This window comes from Myodes glareolus, chromosome 6, assembly GCF_982192425.1.
Source record: "Myodes glareolus chromosome 6, mMyoGla1.1, whole genome shotgun sequence".
NCBI classification, from domain to species: domain Eukaryota; kingdom Metazoa; phylum Chordata; class Mammalia; order Rodentia; family Cricetidae; genus Myodes; species Myodes glareolus.
The window spans coordinates 108,797,526-108,818,700 of NC_142031.1; the positions used below are offsets into that span (position 1 = coordinate 108,797,526).

Below are 21,175 nucleotides of genomic sequence, written 5' to 3' on the forward strand. Positions count from 1 at the left end.
AGGGAAGGGGTGTTTTAAATTAGAACATAGTCATTTGCTTAGAATGAAAATGCATCAGATCAGGACACGGACAGTACTGGGACACAGTTCTCACGGGCATGCTAATCTTCCAGGGATTACAGAACTCTTCCATGGCTCACGGAAAAGGTTGATATAAATCCCCCTTGTGCCTGTGTGATTTTTATAAAGAAGACACATACAATTTCAGATAAAATCCCAAATCTTTTTGGTCTAGGTTCCTTCTCAGTGAAACTTTAGCTTTTATCTGGTCCCAAACTGAAACAACTCATGTTCAACCCTTTTCTCAATCTTGAAATATCCTCAAAACCTCCCAGTTTTTGAGAGCAAAATGGCTCAATGCCTGGAATTTAATTTAATTTTAAATATTCAAAAAATGAGCGCAAGGTAAATGATCATAAGGTTAAAGATAAGCTGGGCATAGAGGGGTTTGTTACACTTTTGTATATATTCTTGGAAATTATATTTTAAAGTATATTTTTTTAATTCTTTTAAGCAAAGGTAGAAAGTGTTTTCTCTGCAAGGGAGGGGGAAATGTGGCCAACTAGGCAGTCTCTGGAATTGCCCATTTACCCTTCAGTTCCCAGGAACAGAAAATGACCTTGTGCTGTTTCTTTCTTTCTGACTTTCCGATGCTTTCTTTCCTCTCCGACCAGCTCTTTCCCCCAGCCCATAAGCCGAGTAGCTAAACCCAAAGTCGGGGCTGATTAGGGAAGCTTCTGTGCCCAGCTACCCTCACCAGAGTGTAAATACTTATAAAAAGTAATATCAAAAAGTTTTTTTATTGAGCTGCTCCACTTCCCAGAGCATTGGGCTGCACAGGGCTCCAGTCCCGCAGACAAAGGGACTGCAGCTGGAGGCTCCTTCACAAGCTTGAGATTGCTCAGTGGGGTCCAGGGCTCCACAAAGATTTCTAGAACCAGAAAGATTGGCCGCCCTGATCTTCCACTGAAGACAGGTGTATTTGCAGTATTTACAGAGTCAGGAGGGAAGGCCAGTGGTCTGAAGAATCGGAATAGGACCAGGGGAGACACATTGGCTGCCAGGCTGATTTGACAAGGTGATTTCCCCACTTAGGACTTGGTATAGTGGCCCTAGTTCGCCAACAACAGATTAAGCACGCATTCAATATGCGTGTGCCTGTACGTGCCCGTGCGTATGAAGGCACACACAGCGTTACAGTATATGCCGTGCCTGTAAAATCTGATTACACCTCAGTGTGTACTTGAAGGGGTTTTGAGTTCCCAACCTTTCTCCTTACTGATAAATTTCCATCCTTCTGTTGTTTTGCCTATTAAGAATTCACAACCAGATCAGGAGTGTGGGACCAGTCTTTACAGAGAAGGACTTCTGTGGGCCCAGATCTCCTGGCTCCACGCTGATTTCTGCAGAGAAACACCGAGCCAGAAAGGATCAGGCTTATGTGCAAACCCCCCTACTTCCTTCGAACTCTTGAACGTCTTCGGTGTATTTGTTGACATAAAGAATCCACAGCCCCGCTCTGGTTTCCTGTTTTGTAGCAGGCGGTGAGCATCAACCTAGGGTTGGAAGTGGGGGCTGGTGGCGTTGGGTACAGACTCCTGGTCATTTTCACACTGCAGCTGCAGGCACTGGGTTGCCAGGAGGTACCGCATTCTGCCAGCACCGGGTCCCAGTGGCAGTGAGCTCACTCCCAGAGTGGCTTGGGGCCCCTCCGCAGTCCCACAAGCTGGTCCCTGGCCGGCTGTGGAAAGGAGCGTCCTCCTTCTGGTTGAGCCTATTTACTGGAACTTTATTCCCTCTGCTTCCAACATTGGAGTCGTCCGGTGAAGATTGAGTTTCCAGATCTGGTGAAGGGCAGCGCAGTGAGGACAGCGAAAGCTCCTGTCACCGTCTAACCTCGGCGGCGATGCAGGAGATTGCTCCTCACCAGAGACTGAGGTCCACTGCCGGTTCTTCTAGACCGGGAGTGGAGTGTTGCTCTCTCCCTTCTTTGAGACTGTAAGAAACCGAGAGCCGTGATACAACTGGGGTTCTCTCTGAGTTTCTGTTATCTATCCTTCCGAAAGTCTCTGGCTCTGGGCTGGTTCCGTTGTACCTGGTTCGATCTGGCAGGCAGTGGATGGACCACTTATCCTACGTTTTGCTTTCTTCAAAGTCCATCTCGAGGTGATCTTAGGTGATCTTAGGAGCAAGGTCTGTGGTTTTCTTCCTTGACTTCCCCTTCTACTTTTATAAGCCTTTGGTCACCATAATACAGAGTTATTTCCCGTGTTCCAAAATTATCCTCACAGCACCAGACCTTTCCCTTTGACTTCTTTATTGCTTCACTCTAGAACAAAACCTCAAATGAGTGACTCAGGCTATGACATTCCCCTGTGCTCCAGCCAGCCCCAGAATTCCGGACAACCCTTTCTCCCCCACATCCCTAAGGCACCACTTTCACCCTGGTGCTTACAGGCTTGGGGACCCTCAAAAAAACTCAACTTCCCACTTCTTTTGCTCTGGTGAGGATTCTGAGATGCTGCCTTCTTCGTTGAGAATTTCTCCTTTCTCTCTCCTAGGCCCCTCAGTTCCCTCCCCCTTCTGGATCTTTCTTGCTTTGCCCTTATCTCTTTGCCCTCTGCCTGCCTGGGGTGGAAGCCAGAGGGTTAAGATGTCCTGCAAATGCAGCTCATAAAGTGGCTTGGATACATTGGAAACACATGAATATCTCGAAATACAAAGTGTCTTTAAAGCCAAACAAGGAATGTTTATCCTAATACCAGATCAATGCAAAGAAGTAGTTCCCTAGAACAGTGCTGACAGCCGCCTCTGCGGTAAAGTGAGAGCAGGTAAATTTCATTTGCTAATGAAAATCAAACTCGATTAGACCTTGGTTTCCCTTTGTCCATTTTTTTTATTCAACTCTAGCAGCCCAGGATCCTGCAGTCCTGGTTGGTAAGACGTCCTCTATCAAGAAAAAAAAATGCAGCCGAGGTCTCAAGCCAGATGCAAGAGGGCTGTCAAAGTCCATAGACACTGGTTTGTCCTAGGTTTTTTTTTTTAAAAAAACAAACCAAGAGCAGAAAAAAGGCTATGGAAACTCCTGGAACAAAGGCCTGTCTGCAGTCATGCTGCCCTTGAAGGGCTTTGCTGAGAAATCTGGGCGCATCAAACAAAGCTTGGACAGTAAGAAGACTTCTCCAACTACCACCCCAGTCGGTACTTGGCTCCAAGAACCACTGCGACCTGAAGGTCATTGTGGGTGCCCTGATTTCTCTTTTCTAAGCCATGGAGAACCCGAGGATAAAATTGTTAAGGTGTTGGTGCTTCTACCAGATCTTAGAAGAATCCTAAACCTGGGAGACAAAAAGCTCAGAAAGTCAGGCCCTGCTAGCTGGAAAGACGAGCAGAATGTGCCTGCGCCTTTGGGAAATGAGGAAGAGCACTGGAAGAGCCTACGGGCTTTCCAAGGGCCATCTTTACCCTCTGCCCTTTCTTTCTCCATACCAAGCTGGTCTGGTACTGCCTGGAGCATCGTATTAGAAGGCATTAATGAATCAAATCTCTTCTCTACCTCTTTGAAAGGCTGAGGAATTATTCTTGTTTTGAAGTGAGTAGAAATTCTAGGACGTCTTACCCAAAATTATTCCCAAAGCGCATTCTAACTCAAGAAACAATTTCCAGGGATGCCCACAGCTGACTAACTAGCAGGAAATGCCATAATTTAAAAGCAGTGAAGACACAACACAGAAGGAAAAAAGTCAGATACACCAAGATGCCATTGACACATGCCTCGTAGAAAATTCTAACAGTGTAGAGGCAGGACAAAAATAAGGAGGCTGCCTTTCTCTAAATAATCAGGACTTGAGTTTTTTTAATTGATTAGAAAATATAAACCTCAGTAAATCAGAGCCAAAGCCCTTCCACGGTGGGGATGCCACGTGTAGGAAGCAAAGTCCAATGAATTCAAGATGCAGCTCAAAGCCTTCCCCCCTGCTCCATTCTTCCCAGACAAACCTGCTTCTGGCTCCTCTGAGAAAAAGATGAAATCCTTTCTCACCATTTTTGGAGTGGAGCGACCCAGCCGTCTTTGGTAGTTTGTAGAACTGAGGCCCTTCCCCTGAGCACAGGGCTCCCGGCTCCAGTGAAATGAGGGGGTGGGAAGAATGTGGAGCTGGTCTTGGCTGCTCTGTGCACCAGGAGTTCAGCCCTTGCCAGAGGCGAATTGGCACACGAATCGACTGGTGGAGGCTTCCCGAGCTGTGTTTTCGTTTTTCCGAATCTAGTTGGAAAACTTCGGAGGCTCAAAAACCCAGCTAAAGCAGGGCAGCAGCGAGGAAGAATCAGTCCAGTCCGTAAACACCGCCCCCAAAACTCCACAAAGAGAGTTTAAAAAATGATGTTGAGTAGCCAAACAGCCAGACACTGGAAATGCAAAGAATTGGGGAATTGCAAGTGAGGGAAGGTGGGCAATCGGCCTCCTCCGCTGCCCTAGTCTCCAGGCTTTCATTGCACTTTCTCACGCTGACTAGACAGCAACTTTCAACTTGACCTTGGCCTCCAGCCGTGTCTGACCTGTATGTAAACTGCCCTCAAGCCCTCAAGTCTCCGAGAACTGGAGCCTGGAACCCTACTTTGTCTCTTTGTCACTGCTGAGTTTTACAATGCCACTTAGAGGGAGGAAGGAGTCCGGGGGAATGGATAAAAAGGGCTCCAAAGTAATACAAAAATCAAGTCTTCACAGAGCTTGGTTTCTTAGTCTGCAAATGGCCAGTCAGTGAGAAGGTAAGCTGGGGCCAAATCAATATTTACCCAGGACTGCTAAAATGTCAGGAGGGGAAAGACGGATGCATGGGGTGTGGAGGAGAATTGGGTGTGGGGATCAGGGAAGGTTTTATTGGGCGACACTTAACATTAGTCAGAACAAACCCAGAATCTGGGCAGATAAAAGCCTGAGCCTAGCCTTATGGGTCCCAACCTTGCCAGAAGCCCAGGGGGCTTAGAGAACAGCAAATGAATTGGGTGATATGCATGGTGCCCTAGCTTAGGGATAAGTCTACAAGCTGGGACCAGAAGACAGGTCCAAGTCTGGCTGCCTACCAGGGCGCCTGAGACCAAAGAGTAGAGAACTGTTCCCAGCTTATATATTCCAGAATGCACCCACTTTCACTTTGATCGTTTGTTACCCTCTGGACATCTGACCAGTTCACAGTTGCACAATCAGAAGTGGATATGGTCCTAAGGAGGCAGAGTCCCCAGAATCCCTCATCAAAACATTGAGACTCATGTGGCTCTTGCAGTACAAACACCCACCAGGCTCTCAGGGACAGGGAGACTCTGGGTCTTTAGTATCACGCATCCTCCACAGGCTGAGCGATTCCTGGGAGGAAAGGCATGAATGACACCAAAGATCCCCCTTCTCTTCTCCCAAAATGGAATGCAACAGTGTGTTCCCAGATGTCTGGAGAATCGTGTCCAACTCAGGATCTATGAAAAGGCTTGTAGGAAGTCCAGAACTGGGGTTGGAGTCCCAGTCAGCAGTCCAACTGGGGCCTGTTCCTCCCAGACCCCTTCAGGAAAAGGCAGGAGACAGAAGCATGCATGAAGGGTCCTTTCTTCATCTGAAATTCTCTGCAGACCAGAGAGAGCAGTTGCGGCGTCGGAACGAAGAGTGGGAGAATGTGGCTGTGTGCATGCGTGTGTGTGTGTGTGTGTGTGTGTGTGTGTGTGTGTGTGTGTGTGTGTCTCGCTCTGTGTTGTTGTTGTTGTTGTTGTGTGTGTGTCTGTAAATTCGCGCGCATGTGTGAGGGGAGTAGGGAGATACAATTGGTTGTTCCAATATTCTGAGTCTGTGGTCTAATTGAAATTGTCCTTCAGGGCCTGAGAAAAGGGAAGAGAGCTCCTAAAATGAAACCCAAGTTTCCCGGCGGAATGTTCTGAGACCCTTGCGCCAGACTTCTCCTAGGAACTGACAGGAAACAAACACCCTGCCCTCGTTCCCTAGGGGTGTCGGGAGCCAAATCTCGACGTGTCGTAGGCGAAAGCTGCGACATCCCTGGTAGGGTCTAGCTGCAGAAAGACGTATCCATACCTGGAAAGAAAACAGTTCCAGAGGCCCCCCAGACACCCCGGGCCATGTTGGGCCAGTTTAAGCTATTCTCTCATGCCTGGCTACTGGAGAATTTACCTGACTAGTCCCCACGACCTCAGGTCGCATCCCAACTGCAGGCGCCCACGGCCGCGCCCCCCCCCCCGCAGCCTCCCAGGGCGCGACGCCCTGATCCCCAGCGAGACCCGGGAAGGGATCGGAGTCCGCAAGGCGCGCGCCCTGTGTTCCCCACTCCACCCGCCCGAGTCCCCCGCCTCCTCCGTGGGTGACTGCTGCGCGGCCGCGCGGCGGGCGCTGGCGCAGAGGACCGTGCGGGCGGCGGCGGGGACCGCGGGCCCAGCGCCCAGCCGAGCTGGAGCCGCCCGCTTTGCATACGCCGGGGGCGGGCCGGGGGCGGGCCAATGGGCGGCCGCCTGGCGCGACCCCGCAGGGCGCGACCCGCCCCCCTCGCTCGGGCCCCGGCCCCGCGCGGCGCGCTCTTCACTTCTTGGGGGCTTTTTAAAACAGCGCCACTGGGGTCTTCTCCATGCGGCTCGGGCTATGACAGCCTCCGTGCTCCTCCACCCCCGCTGGATCGAGCCCACCGTCATGTTCCTCTACGACAACGGCGGCGGCCTGGTGGCCGACGAGCTCAACAAGAACATGGAAGGGGCGGCGGCGGCGGCGGCGGCTGCGGCAGCGGCGGCGGCGGCGGGAGCTGGGGGCGGGGGTTTCCCCCACCCGGCTGCGGCGGCCGCGGGGGGCAACTTCTCGGTAGCCGCAGCAGCCGCCGCCGCCGCTGCTGCCGCGGCCAACCAGTGCCGCAACCTGATGGCGCATCCCGCACCCCTGGCGCCAGGCGCCGCGGCCGCCTACAGCAGCGCGCCGGGGGAGGCGCCCCCGTCCGCCGCCGCCGCCGCTGCTGCCGCCGCTGCCGCCGCCGCCGCTGCAGCCGCCGCGTCGTCGTCGGGAGGGCCCGGGCCTGCGGGACCAGCGGGTGCCGAGGCCGCTAAGCAATGCAGTCCCTGCTCGGCGGCGGCACAAAGCTCGTCGGGGCCCGCGGCTCTGCCCTACGGCTACTTCGGCAGCGGCTACTACCCTTGCGCCCGCATGGGCCCGCACCCCAACGCCATCAAATCGTGCGCGCAGCCCGCCTCGGCCGCTGCCGCCTTCGCCGACAAGTACATGGACACCGCGGGCCCGGCGGCCGAGGAGTTCAGCTCCCGCGCCAAGGAGTTTGCCTTCTACCACCAGGGCTACGCAGCCGGGCCTTATCACCATCACCAGCCGGTGCCCGGCTACCTGGATATGCCGGTGGTCCCGGGGCTCGGGGGCCCTGGCGAGTCGCGCCACGAGCCCCTGGGGCTTCCCATGGAAAGCTACCAGCCCTGGGCGCTGCCCAACGGCTGGAACGGCCAAATGTACTGCCCCAAAGAACAGACGCAGCCTCCCCACCTCTGGAAGTCCACTCTACCCGGTAAATGGCGCCCCCTTTCCAGCCCCGGCCTTCTGGCTCTTCTCCTGCTTCTCCTGGGCTCGCCCCCCCCCCCCCCGCACTCTCCCTGGCCTGGCCGGCCCTAGCAATTTTTGAACCCCTGGGAGTCTGAGCCAGGCTGGCTGGCGCTGTCCGCCCTATCCTAAGTTGAGCTGGCCCCTGGCCCTCCTTCAGTGAGGGGTGACTGGGAGGGAGCTTGTGGGTTTCAACTCGGGCAGCCCCATTCTCCCTGTGTGCCCCACCCTACCAAGCCCTTGACACTGACTCCAAGATGAGAAATTGACTTGATCTCGAGCTCACCACATTGCCCCTGATAGTTCTCTCAAAAAAAAAATGGTTTCGTTGGAGAAGCTTAGAATGTTAGGATTTGGGGCAAGTTGAGAGCCAGGCTCGACAGAAGTGTTGTGCCCTGTTGAGTGCTAAGGTGTGGACCGCTGGGTCAGCGCAGTACATGGAGGATAACCCGATTGGGGTGCTCATTGGAACTCTGGGCGATTCCATTTCAATACACAACTAACCATGCCACCTACTAATGCTCCAGGCTTTGGCAGAAGACCGGATTGTGCAGAGCGCGTGGCATAGAGCAACCAGGCATAGCTAGTAGGGCCGGGAGCTCAGACTGAGCTGTCGCCTGTGTCCTGGCTCTGGTGGGCTCCCAGTGTAACTTGCCTTCTCTCTTATCTTACAGACGTCGTCTCCCATCCTTCAGATGCCGGCTCCTACAGGAGGGGGAGGAAGAAGCGGGTGCCTTACACTAAGGTGCAGTTGAAAGAACTCGAACGGGAATACGCTACCAACAAATTCATTACCAAGGACAAACGGAGGAGGATATCAGCCACGACGAACCTTTCTGAGAGGCAGGTCACAATCTGGTTCCAGAACAGGAGGGTCAAAGAGAAAAAAGTCATCAATAAGCTGAAGACCACTAGTTAATGGATTAAAAGGTGGAGCCGAGGGCAGCTTGAAGAAACACCTAAGGACTCACTTCTTTGCCCAGGTGATAATAACGCTTAATAATAACAGAAGAATGGAAAGAGAGACACTGACGTTTTGCTCTCCTAAGGGGAATCTCTTTCTCTTCAATGGAATCTACAGTTTGAAAAACAAAAACAAAAGCCTTGAGAAATGGTAGAGACAACCCCTGGAGATGGTTAAATGACAAACTCTAGAGTCAACTCCTCAGCCCCTAAAACACACAATTTCAGATAAATTACGAATTTACTCAAATCTTGTAAGTATTTATGTGACCATTGTGTTTTAGGATACTGTGTTAGGTGGTAATAATCTGAAAACTGGTTACAGAAACAAAAGTCTATTTCAACATCCGCTTGTCCAGCATCATCCCCTTTGCATGTTAAGTGCCTGCTCAGGTAAAACCTTACTGAAATTCCTACCCATATACGTTCTGAAAGAAGTGTCTCATGGATAGGCTTAGAGGGGAAAAAACTGAAATGTTGATCTTGAACTATTGCTAAAAAGGGAGAAAGGAGAGAATGCTCATCCAAGGATTGATTGTTATGGTAGTAAATGCGGCCAACTAAACCCTTGAGGCTGCAAGGGAACTCTGGGTGGGTAACGAACTTCTGGAAATATCTTTCAATTACTTGCAGCAAGCATGTTGGTGGCATTTGGACTAACCCAGTGTCAGAGATTTTCTCACGGGATCTGTTGTAATTTTTAAAGTGTTTAAAACTCACCAGATGATTCGAAAGATTCACTTTACGCCCCATCTCCCGGAAGGTCCCACCCTAATATGGATTTCTCCTGAAATATACTCTCTTTTTTTTTTAACTTATTTAAATTTGCATTTTCAATACTTGTTAAACATTTTGCTAGAGACATCATTTTCCTTCTTTTAACTTTGAAAAAAAAAGCTCAAATTGGAAACCTGCTCTCTCAAAATATTTAAATGTCTACATTCTATATTTTAATCTGCTAAAGGATTAGTATTTTTCCTTGTTTATCGTGTTATGAGACCGCATTAGAAAGTCTAGGGATTCATCTTCACAGCACATTTTTAATTAAGCAGTAATTTCAGTTCACACATTCGTTTTGTCCATATTCACTTTAAATGCTATCTTGTAAATAAAGACATTCAGCACACTGTGAAAATGTATTTGTGCACCTGCTTTCTAAATACTTCTACTAAAATTGAAAAATTAGATCTGTAGATAGTGGTATTAATTATGTTAATAAAATAATCACTGCCATTAAAATCTGAAGGAAACACTTGAGTTACTTTTCTATGCTGAACTTGCACTGCACAAAAAAAACCGAGCAGGTTCGTCTTATACAAGCCAAAGACCATTCTTTCCTATTCTTATTCAGTGTTTTTAATACATTTTTTTATGAGAAGGGAAAGATCTCGCATAATAAAAATTCTACAAATGAAAATGTTCCAAGGAGATGCAAGTGTCAGGTATTCTGAAAGGCAGAGGAAAGAAAGGAGGAACGAGAGAGTGTACGTTCCCGTTCCCAGGCTCCCTGTGGAAAAGGAAAACCAGTTGTTGAGTAGCGCCTAGACAATCGTATTTTAAAATCTGTCTTGGGTCTGTTTGTGACTGAAAGGACAGGTTTGGGTATTTGCTGAAATGACAGGAGTAGGAAAGGCCTTAAACCTTGACCTTGAGGAAAAAGGACAATTTGTGACCTTGACTTTTGACAGCTCGTGAGTTGGCTTCAGTCAGATCAGTAGATCAAGAGCGCCACCTAGTGTTGACAAGCCTTCTTGTAATTCTGCTTCAGGGAATCAAGCTCTCTTACCCCTTTGACTTGTTGTAGAGATTGGATACTCATAATTTTTTTTGCTCTAAAGGGAGATTTGAATATATGTAAATGATACATATGCTTGTATATATGTGAATATATAATATATGTTTATACGTGTATACATTTGAATATCGGTGTTTGTGTGCCTGTGTATATAATTGTAGAATTTGTACAGATAGAGTATTTTTAACTGCTAATGACTGAAGACACTGGAATTTAAGGTGAATTCTAGAGTTAAGGTACAAAATGCTCTTTATGTGGTGAAAATTTGCTTCCTTTCTTTAATGGTCAACTTTAATTCGTCCTCATAGCGGCTTGCTCTGCATCAGATTTCTGCGGATTTGTTTTAAAGCTGTCCATGTCTGTTACAGTCCAAGAGGTGTTCTTAAATAACCGTGCTTTCCTGGCCCTCGCCCTCCAAGGTGGTCTGTGGCCTTAATTAGAACTATCTGGGAATCTTTACGGCAAATAAAAAGTCCACATACCTTCCTAACTCTAGAGTTCTAGAGTTACATTTCAGAAATTCAAAGAAATCCGCCTCTTTGAGAAGTCAGTAGAACTTAAATATCTCAAAAAGTGGTCAGAATGCGGATGCACAAGGAAAATTATCCTCGACTGCTCTCAGCTGGGCGTTGCTCCAGGGTGGTGTGCAATCTTATATTGATGCTTGCAAATCTACCATTTGATTTGTGGGAGACATAAATATACTTAATATTAACAGCCACCATCAAAATTATATTAACAATCAGTATTATAGCTACTGCTATTGACCCCCTAACAACACAAGCGATGTGTTCAGAGTCATAAATAATACATTTCATGTTTATGTATTTAATATACACATAGGGGTGTGTGTGTATAAAGTCCATTCTATGCACACGTGTATTAAAATGTCGATGGAATGTGGAGCTTTGGGATTTGGATTTTCAGGTGCAGGTTCATTTTATTTTTATGTTAGAGGAAAATAATAGCGCATGGGAGGACTGGATTCATCATTTGGTGAAAAGTGATATTGACCAGTTACAATCCCAGATGATGGAAACATCTCCAGCCTCGCCTGAAGACTGAGAGCTTCTTTATATCTTTATAGATGAGGAACTATGGAAAGAATATAAAGCTGCTTCAACAAAGGATGCTCCCGGAACGCACACCTCAGATGATCTTGTTAAGTGCCATCATGTTTTGCTGCCCTGAGGATTTTCAACCATTTGTGGAAACGCATGAAAACACAGCTTCAGACCCACCGCCCTGCACCTTCTGTTATAGCCCCCTTTGCAAGTGAACTACCATCAAGCAAAGTTAACGATGTCTCCAAAATGTTTAAAGTGTTGGAAATTCCCCTCCGAGTTGGATCAAACACTGTTTATGAACTGCTCCGACGGGGACTCTTCTGTTGAAGGGAGACGTTTTTCTTTAGATGTAAGAAATATTCTGAGCCTACGGGGCCTAGGAAAGAGGCCAACAGCAGCTCTGCAGATGGAATACTGCCCCTTTTGAAAGCCGGCACTACTGCAGGAGTCCTGGGTAAAGTATCTCTCTCTCTCTCTCTCTCTCTCTCTCTCTCCCACAGAAGATGACAGGGTGCCCCTCCCTTTAGTTCTGAACTGGTTGTTGATAGCAGCACTCTCACCTAACACCCTTCTTATTTAAAATAGGCATGGATTTACCAGATTAGTCGAGGTGGTTATGGGTTATAATAGCTTCTCAAAGTTTTTTTTAATATTATTATTAGTATCATTATCATTCGGTTTTTGTTTTGTCTTGTTTTGTTTTTTGAGGCATGGGGTTTCTCTGTTCTGGAACTCACTCACTCTGTAGACCAGACTGGCCTGGAACTCAGAAATTCACCTGCCTCTGTCTCCCGAATGCTGGAATTAAAGAAGTCCCGCTACTATGCCTGCCTGGAGACAGCTCAGTTTTTAAATAGCAACCAGCCTAAAACCTTTAGAACAAAGGCCGTCAGGAGAACATTGGCCTCCTTCTGAAAGCAATAGGAACAATAATGACAGACACTGATCCATGAATAATGATGTTGAAAACCTCATTTAAGTTTTTTTTTCCAAAAAGGAAACTTCCTGAATAAAAAATTATAAATATGGGACTTGAAAAAACCCGACCTTTTCCATCTGCTCCTAATACTGTCAGATTTATTAAGTAACTTTAAGTGGACGATTGTAAAACGTCACTGTGGACTTCACTAAGTATTTATGCCTAATGCCGAGCTGAAGCCAATTCCTTTTTTAAATTAACGTAAGATTTTAAAAAACAAACAAACTTAGAGACAAAGGAAGAGAATGTTCATTTGAAAATACTCAGCCTAGTTTAATGTTCTGTTAGAGATTAACCCGAAGGCAGGAAAATTCAGCCGAGGATGATGTATTTGTGTGCGAGTAATAGCCAGATAGTAGATTCGTAGACTATTCGATGCTGCGTGTTTGGGTGGGTGAAGATGCAGTGGCTCGCTTCCTCTCTGTGAAGTCCCCGGGCAAGGAGCTGTGAGGAAGGTTGCCCAGGACTACTAATCCCCTGATGGGGGTTCAGAGGCGCCCTTCTGGGCTTGTGCACCTCGACTGAAGAGTCCGCTGGGGTGGGGGGGATAGCTGATTTATGCGCATTCCTTTAAACTTGATCGAATGCGTGTCAGCAGCCCAAGACCTGGAGAATCAGAGAAATGTGCCCGCATCCCATTTTTCATAAGCAAAAGATGCGGCCTTATCCAAAAGGCCTGGCGAGATTTATGCCTGCCTGGGTTTTAGACAGGCACGCTAATTAAGTTTTCATCTGCTTGGCCGCCGGGTAAATAAAATCTGGCTTCGTTCTTTATGAAAATGACTACCCAGTCCTCACGCGTCTACCTAGAGCTGATGAATGCCTGAGATGTGCCTGCTATTTGCAATGTTTTTCATAAAAGAAAGTGATGCTTGCACAGAAAAAATCCGTGAAAGCAGCCACGGCCTTGTCACAGTCGATTTCGTTTCTGTACGGGTCTGCGGCAGACGGCAGAGCTGGATTCACCCGGCAGAAGGAATTCCACCGGTATCTAAGATCTTCACATTTCTGTGAGCCGTCGGGAGGCGCGAAGCCTGACCAGGTGCAAGGGTGTGGGCGAGTGAGAACAGAGTGTCCGTGGACTTAGATGGCTGCCGAGTGTCGAGCCTGTTGGGGACAGGCGCTGCCCCAAACCTCCTGCCCTGGCCTAGGACACCACTGCTCAAGACGGAGGCCCGAACCTTGCCTGAGCCCACCCGGCTCCGACGGCCTGAGAGCCGCAGGCAGAAGAATCACGGCTCCGCGGCCGAGGTCACCGTGGTGGGACTAACTAGCAGCCCGTGCCGCGTGGACACAGGAGGGCCGAGGACACGCGCGATGAGCCACCCCGAGTTGCAGGCTGACGTCACCACAGGCCTCGCAGGCCTCGCCTGGCTCCAGGAGCTGTTTGCTGAGGACGAGGACAGGCGACCGAGGTTTTGTGAGGGTGCCCCCTTCTCCGCCCCGCCCCTCCGTCCCCAGGAGAATAATCGGGTATTTAATCTCTCCTGGTCTTAATTCTTGGCAGCGTGGAAGGTGGTTTTGCAACGGGAAATAAAACTTGACAGGAGCATTTTCTCGAAAAGGGGTTTTGAGACGGGCTGAAAAGAAATCGTGTTTTGCTGTCCCCAGCACTTCCGCCCTGGAAGCCCGGAGCTGAGTGCGGGAGGAACCCTGGGGAGCCGCGCGCGAGCTCCACCTGGGCTGGGAAGCAGCCTCGGGCCGCTCGGTCCCCCGAGCATCCGCCGCCTAAAGCCTGAAGACAGGACCGGGGCGCACCGGAGCTCAGCACGTCCGGGCCTGGCTGGCACTGAGTGACACCCAGGCGCTGGACGGGGCCGGCTGGGGACCTGCGAGAGGTGAGGGCCTTGGGAAGCCAGCTTAGCGCTGACTTCTGCCCTCGAGGGGCGGGGGGGGGGGGGGGAGGGAGGTAGGTGGTGAAAGCCGCGCTTGGGGCTTTGTTTCCTGGCCGCGAGCCTGTGGTCCAGCACTTTCGAAATGCAAGGCGGAATGGGGGTGAGCGGCCTGGCCTGAGTGGATTGTCTGGGCTGCTATTGGGTGGCCTAAGCTGGAGACAGCGGAGTCCTTCTCCCGCTCCTTCCAGCTCTTCACCCCGTAAAGGTCAAGTCCTCGGCGCCACCGCCTTCTTCACGGTCAGGGCCGCCTGAGAAAGCAGCCCGCCACGATTACGGAAAAGCACGGGCTAGGTAATTGGCCAGGCCTTCACTCTTGCTGCAAGCGGATCCTGGCCCTGGTAGCCTGAGCTTTCGCACTGAGGCAAGATTCTTCTTAATTTTAATTTCCCTTTCTCCCCATCCTCCTTTGAAAGGAGTCTTTGAAGCTGGGGATAGTCCAAGCTATGCCTTCATCCTGGAAGGGCAGAAATTGCCCCAGGACGGGTGATTTCCGTGTCCGCGGAGGCCTAACCAGGACGAGAGCGAGCATGTACGCGCCCAGGAGAACGAACCGGGCTGAAGGGAAGTTCTGGTCGGATAGGAACAGTGAGCGGTTCAGCCGGTCTGGCGGCTGGGAATCCGATATGGAAATAAAGATTCTGCTGGGTTCCTCCAGTCCAAACTCAGGGTTTTTCAGGTCTTTGGTGAGACCCTTCGTGCCCTTGCTGCCTAAGGCTACTTGAAAGGAGGTAGACTATGCCAATGTAAAACCCTTTGGCTCCTGCCCCTCCCGCCACCCCCTCCCCGCCCCATTGTGCTCCTCAGGACAGAGAATTCTTCTAGGAAAGCCTGCAGCAGGTCAGTGCGTCAGGCCCAGCAGTAAACACATAGCTTAAGGCTGGTTGGTCACTCAGCCTGTCCCCCAAAGAGAACCAAAAGAGACCTGCAAAGTATCTTTTTATTTTTTCAAAATACAAGAAAGCTGGGCCTTTGGCCTAGAGCTGTGGCAAGGAGCTACATCAGGAAGAGTAGCATGGAATAGGTGCCCGGGAAGAGGGCCTGCCAGGCAAGGTGAAAGGAAGAGGCTCCCAGTGCAGGGCTCCTAGTGCTGGCCTCCACAGAAGTGGAAGTGGAGCCATTCTAGGAGACAATTGTAATTTAGGGTCTTAGGATGCCTTCAGATCCTCACCCGGAAGACCAGAGCCAACCTTCTGGATATGTTACACGTCTCTGTCTTTACTGCCAACACACTCAGCCCAGGAAACCCCGTTTGGGCCGAACTGCTGCTGCAAGGAAGGGGAATGAATAGAAGGTGGATATTGAGAACCAGACTTTCACCCTTCAAAGTTTTCCTCACCCCACTCGCTCCCACTCTATAGGAAAGAATAAATAAAATCTCTAATGAGTTGGTACCATAAAAATAAAAATAGTTCACAAAATGAACCCTCCCTTCTCCCATCAGCTCGAGACTCACTAAACTAAACGATAACCAGATTGTTTGGGCAATTGAGACCCTCAACTGAGCTTTGTGGTACACCCTCCAGGGACCAGAAGAAGGATGTGGGCTTCCTCACATGTTTAGGGCCACTGGATAGTGACTGGATCCACTAGTCAGGCTAAGAACCAACTGTGAGGTCAAGTTCAAGGTGTTACCTATTCTCTTGCTTTAGAGAACAAGTAGAGAGGGTTGGTACCTAGACAAACATACAAATTAACCCGTCTCCACCTGGTAGTGATTAGAGTGGTCCCTCGATATTTTGCCTGAGTATAATGTGACGGGTTGGCCATAATCTGCCATACTTTGGAAACAAATACTTGAAGATCTTTGGGCCATTCCATGCAATCCATCTCCATCTTAGTTCACCATGGGAAAAAAAAAAAACACTCCAAAGACACCTCCCTCTTTGTAGGAGAGGGTGCCTATATGGTGGTCTGGCTCCAGCCACTGGGAAGGGTTTGTGGCTGTTTCACCAAATCCCCTCATTGGCCGACTCCCACACCCATGGAAAAGATGGCCACCAGATCAGTACTAGCTTTCAGTTTAGCTGTATAAACACAATGCAATGTTTTGAAATGGAGGGAAGTAAGGCTCATGCAAGCAACAAAAGGTGAAATATTTGTGGTGTTTTAATCAATCCACTGAACAGCAATTGAGGAAATTGAGAGTAAGACCTGGTCAGTCTAGTGGGTCCACCTCATCCCGGGCTCCTGTAATTACTTAGAATAAAGAAGGTGATGGGCTCAGAAAAGGAGCAAGGGTCCCTGGGGGAAGAAAGAAGGGAGGAGGTTGTGCTTGGAATGTAGTACTCATTGAATGAGGGAAAGAAATCCCTGTCAGGTCTCTCTCTGTTGGAGGTCAAAATGAGGAAAGTCAGAAACTTAATAGACCCCTTTCTCTAAACCTGCCTAGTAGGTTTCTTCTGGGGCACTTCAACACCTCAGCTCCTGCTCAAACAAGGGGAAGCAATAGAAAGGGCAGGAGAAAGCCTGAGGAAGTCAAGCTGAGAAGAGGCAAACAGACCAGCAGGAACTGCCTGGGGACAAGAAAAACTTGAGGGGGGAATGGCGAGTGGGGGTAGCTTGGTTGAACATTTACACTATGGATACCATGCTCAGCCTTCCAAGGAACTGCCATGGGGGTTTCAGATCCCCTGAGTTAGGGATATCTGGCCACTGCTGCCTCCCAAGCTCTACAACCAGGGAAGGCAGTAGCCTTACAGCCTTTCAGGGTGACTCTAGGAAGCCCAGAGTCTAGGAGTGCACTCTGGTTGTCCACTTCTGTTCTCCCTTGAAGTGGCATAGTACTATGTAGTAGCCTATCAAGTGACAGAGCTTGCTGCTCTAGTCTCTTGTATTGGAAACACCCCTGGCACAGCCGCCCTGATGATGACAAGGCCTTACATGACCTTTCTACAAAATGATCCTTCCAAAGCCATAGACAGCCTAGGCAGCTTCCCGGAGCGCTGTTCTACTACTGACCCATACATCTCCAACCGCAAGGAATAGTAGATTCAGCAGAAGCACCTGGACACACTTTATTTCTGGTATTCTACCTCGAGAAGGAGTGGAGCGAATGGTGCCTGAATCGCCCTCCTCCGTTCATGATGCATTTAAGCCCGACCAAGCCCGACGGAAGGAAAACAGCAGCCTTTGTGGATATCAATACAACCCCCACCCTTTCGGGACACAATCAGAAGAAACCTCCAAAAGGCTTGGTAGGTGTGTTTTGCTGATCAAGTTTCCTTCTTAGCCTTTCAGTTCGACAAGGTTAACTTGTTGGCTACCTCCAATCTCTGGGCCGAGAGCCTTGGCTAAGCGCTAAGGGGGTCTGCCTAGACCTTGAAGTTCGGAAAAACAAGAGGAGATTGAACCGGCTCCCTCCCTTCTTTAGAGACACACGCACCGTCAGGCCGCGGCCACTTCCTGCCTTTGTTTTTCTTCCTCCAAACATTTTTGGCCTCTTGCATTAGCCGCCGTAGGGCTCCGGGTTGACGATTAAAGGAAATAAACGTTGAGGAGTGTTTTCTGGAGACGGCCCGCTCGCTGTGGAGTTCTTGAGAAAGAACAGCTCCTGCTAAACCAATGTCCAGGGCCAATGTCACAGCCTTGCCGGCAGCCGCCTCTTCTAGGAATGGAACTCGGACTTGGCCTTCCGGTGTGGTCTTATACCTAGCCCGGTCTTTCCCAGAGTCTGGTGGGCTCAGATCGACCTTCGGCCTCCTGCAAAGCCGAAGAGTCAGTTAGGCTCAGAGCTAAGTCAAAACTAAGGACCCGCAGAACCACCTTCCTTTCTTTCCCCAGATTGGGTCGGAACCTCAGAGCAGCTCCGGCCTTGTACCCTGATGCCTGCCTGAAGAATACTCACTCTACCAGGTTCAAGCAGGACAGGACCAGGCGAAGCGGCTTCTATTGAGCAGCCTTGGGGGTCTGAGCATCCCATCTCTTGTCTCTGCTTATAGAACTAAACAGCAATCGGCAGCTCCAGAGCTCCAGGCCATTTCCCTTCTGTTGCCATCAAAAGCCCTTTTTTCATCCGTCTTCACCGCAGCGCCCCCACACGTTCCCTTCGAGGATGCAAATCCCTCCGGGCACCCCTCTTCTCTACTGTCTGTCTAATTGCTCTGACAATCACCTTCGTGGAGCACCTTCTTCACCCACAGCCTTTTCTGGGGAATTTGCCGTGTCTCCAGCAAACACCCATGGGCTACCTACCTGCCGGCTCTCCCTCACAGCTAGCTAGCCCTCCCTCGATGAGAACCTAGGGAGTAGTGGCTGTGCGGAACACTGCACGGTGTCACACCGACCTTTCCGCAGGTACCCCTTCTCCCTGGCATCTGGAAAAGTCGAGCTAATTATGAGAAAAGCTGCCATGTAGCCAGGGGAAGCGGCCTTGCATCCCCCGTGGCTGGGCCACCTCGGGCCCCTCTGCTCAGGCACAAGCTGAAGTTGACTGCCAAAACTGCTATAAAAACCGCAGGTCTGTCTAGAACTGCTTTCGGTTCTCCCAGACGCCCCCGGGTTCAATTATGGTCTTAAAAGCCCTAATACAAGTGCAAGAATTTGTTTGCCTTCACCCAGGGGCGGGGCGAGCCCTGCAATGGTGGCGCCTTTGTTATGGCAAAGTCACTGAAACCCTTCACGCATTCCTTTTGTTCGAGGGTAGGGGTGGTGAGGACTGGGTGGGCTGCTGGGCAAAAGTTTGAGGTAGCAAAAATCAACCCAGGGAACCGCTCAGATTCTGCTGCTCACAAGTTCACCTCCCTTGTATATAGCCTTCAAAAAGATGTTGTGAAGAGATAAATATTTTGCCTCCTTGGCGACTGCAGGAAATAGAAGGTTTTTTTCTTTTTTTGCTGCAGGACCATCCTGTAGTTTTGATCCCCAGCTTTAGAAGGCCCGAAGCTACCCTTCCCCAACAACCTTTCTCCCTGCTAGATCTCCTCACCCACACCCCTGCAATCATCTAGGAAGCCACAGTGGACAAATATGTCAAGCTGAAGATGCACAAATAATTTCAAGTTCAGCTCTCAGGGATTCAAGGGGCATGAAAGTTCCCGCAACAAATCCTGAATAAAGAGTTCATTAAACCAATGTGTCCAAGGAGCTTGATTTGTGATAAGCAAACCTTGTAAAAAAAAGGGGGGGCTAGAGCCACATAAACATTAATGCTAATAAATTAGTTTACTCCACTACACAGTAATTACTTGATATTATTGATATTTACAGTGGGCATTCCAATGCAATGGTGGGTCATTATTTGGAGAAAATACATAATGAGAATAGTTCTTTTCCAGAGCAATACATGATTAAATTTGTTATTGAGTCAGTTACAGGCAGCTCAGCAATAAATAAATAAATCGATGTTGACACTGAAATACCAAAGATCTTAGTGTTTATACTCCAAATCTCCCCAAGATATGTAAATACCTCTGGCCGCTTCCTGGATGGGGAAAGGGGAAAAGGTTTTCACTTTTGACTTTGGTGACAGCCTAGCTCCTTCTAAGGGAGTTGTGGAGAGCCCCCAGGTCTGGGTCCCCTCCCTGCTTTGACCATGCCTAGCTGCCCTGTGCCCTCTCTTTTCTTTCATTTTCCCCAAACACTTCTTTGGTCTTGCAGAATGGCAAGCATTATTTTGTCTTCTTAATCTCCATTTCCTCCTCTGAAGAGAGCTAAGTTTATCCGAGCGGTTATGGCTTCTTAAGCATTATCTATCTGTACACCAAGCTTAGCTTTTTCAAGACATCTCTGTGGCCCAAGGTGCAGGCAGCTAGGAGAACACCTCTCTTTTCTTTGGCATCTTGCTTCTCCTATGGACTACATAGCAAGAAGGATGAGAACTGTCTGGGTGTTTTTTTTTTTTTTTTTTCCTTTGGAATACCCTTTGCTTTCACTCTTAGGCTTTGCAAGGAAGAAGAGGCGGATTAGTCCTCTCTTAGCCCGGGAACCTTGGGGCATTACTCCCTCTTTGCCACCCTCCATTTCCCTCACAGTTCTGAAGAGATGCAAGCAGCCTAGTGGGTCCCCCAAAGGTGCAGCATACCCAGGAGAAGGCTCCTCGGATGTCAGCGCCTCTAAAACAGCCCAAGGTTCGCCTCAATTGCATGGTTTCCGATTCGTCAGCTTCAGGAGACAGAACAGCTTGCGGACCGGTGAGCAGAAGCGCAGTCCCAGCGCCTCTGGCTCTGCGGAGTCACTCCGAACCCCTACAGGCAGCGAGGAGAAGGGGGTTCCTCCAAAGGCAGGGTGTGGGGTGAAGAAGTAGGCAAAAAGATACGGGGAAGGTGGAACCCGGGTAAGGCGAAGGCCCTTCCGGACCGCGCAGATTATTGACAAACCGCGGAGGAAAGCTGCTCTGCCTGTTAGCGGTTTGGGGACGGAAGGCACTAAAGCGCTTCGGAAGTGACCATGAATGAGAGCGTGTAATCAAGTCACCGTGCAAATCGGACAAGCCACGAGGCCGGCACATCCACGGCTGCAAAGCCTGGCCCCAAATGGGGGTTCAACCAGGGTCTGAGACTGAGGTGTTTCCCAGAGCAAGCTTGTGAGAGGGGGGGCTGCGAAGAAGGAGGTGGCGAACGTAAGCCTTCGAATAACAGGCTTCGAGACCTGGAGCCACACAGTTCCGGGCTTTCACCTGGCCATCCCCAGCCCAGAGCATCCCTCACCCACCGGGGTGTTGGGGGAGGCGTCGGGAGTTGCGCTCTCTCTCAGCCCTCAGCGCACCCGTGGACCAGGACCATGTAGTTGAGCAATGGAGAGCTGCTTGGGGGCGCACCCCAGCCTTTCTGCGCGCGGGGAGGCCCCCCAGCCAACATGAGTTACACCGGCGATTACGTGCTTTCGGTGAGAACACCGAGTGACGATCTGTTGCTTCCCCTGAGGTGGCTACAAAGAAAGGAAGCCGGGAGGGAGGGGAGG

The 21,175-nt window shown here is 49.8% G+C and overlaps 1 protein-coding gene and 2 long non-coding RNA genes across 6 annotated transcripts; 1 reads left to right on the top strand and 2 right to left on the bottom strand.

The window, feature by feature from the left end:
- Positions 1–781: 781 nt before the first annotated feature.
- On the bottom strand, positions 782–6,417 carry LOC146894370 (uncharacterized). Of its 2 annotated transcripts, none has more exons than XR_015002427.2 (2): positions 4,043–6,417; positions 782–2,329 (listed from the first exon to the last, which is right to left on the bottom strand). It is a non-coding gene; the product is annotated as an uncharacterized LOC146894370 (long non-coding RNA). The 2 variants fall into 2 exon arrangements; XR_015002426.2 differs by having other exon boundaries at positions 4,000–6,417.
- Positions 6,418–6,514: 97 nt separating this feature from the next.
- On the top strand, positions 6,515–10,463 carry Hoxa13 (homeobox A13). Its single transcript, XM_087907476.1, has 2 exons — positions 6,515–7,547; positions 8,254–10,463. The coding sequence occupies exons 1-2, from the start codon at positions 6,632–6,634 to the stop codon at positions 8,496–8,498; spliced, it is 1,161 nt and encodes a 386-aa protein (XP_087763602.1). The 5' UTR covers positions 6,515–6,631; the 3' UTR covers positions 8,499–10,463.
- A 4,734-nt stretch (positions 10,464–15,197) lies between these two features.
- Positions 15,198–21,033, bottom strand: LOC125404322 (uncharacterized). Of its 3 annotated transcripts, none has more exons than XR_015002430.1 (3): positions 20,298–21,033; positions 17,661–17,977; positions 15,198–15,540 (listed from the first exon to the last, which is right to left on the bottom strand). It is a non-coding gene; the product is annotated as an uncharacterized LOC125404322 (long non-coding RNA). The 3 variants fall into 3 exon arrangements; XR_015002429.1 differs by having other exon boundaries at positions 15,198–15,543; XR_007233235.3 differs by lacking the exon at positions 15,198–15,540 and having other exon boundaries at positions 16,367–17,977.
- Between the last annotated feature and the right edge of the window lie 142 nt (positions 21,034–21,175).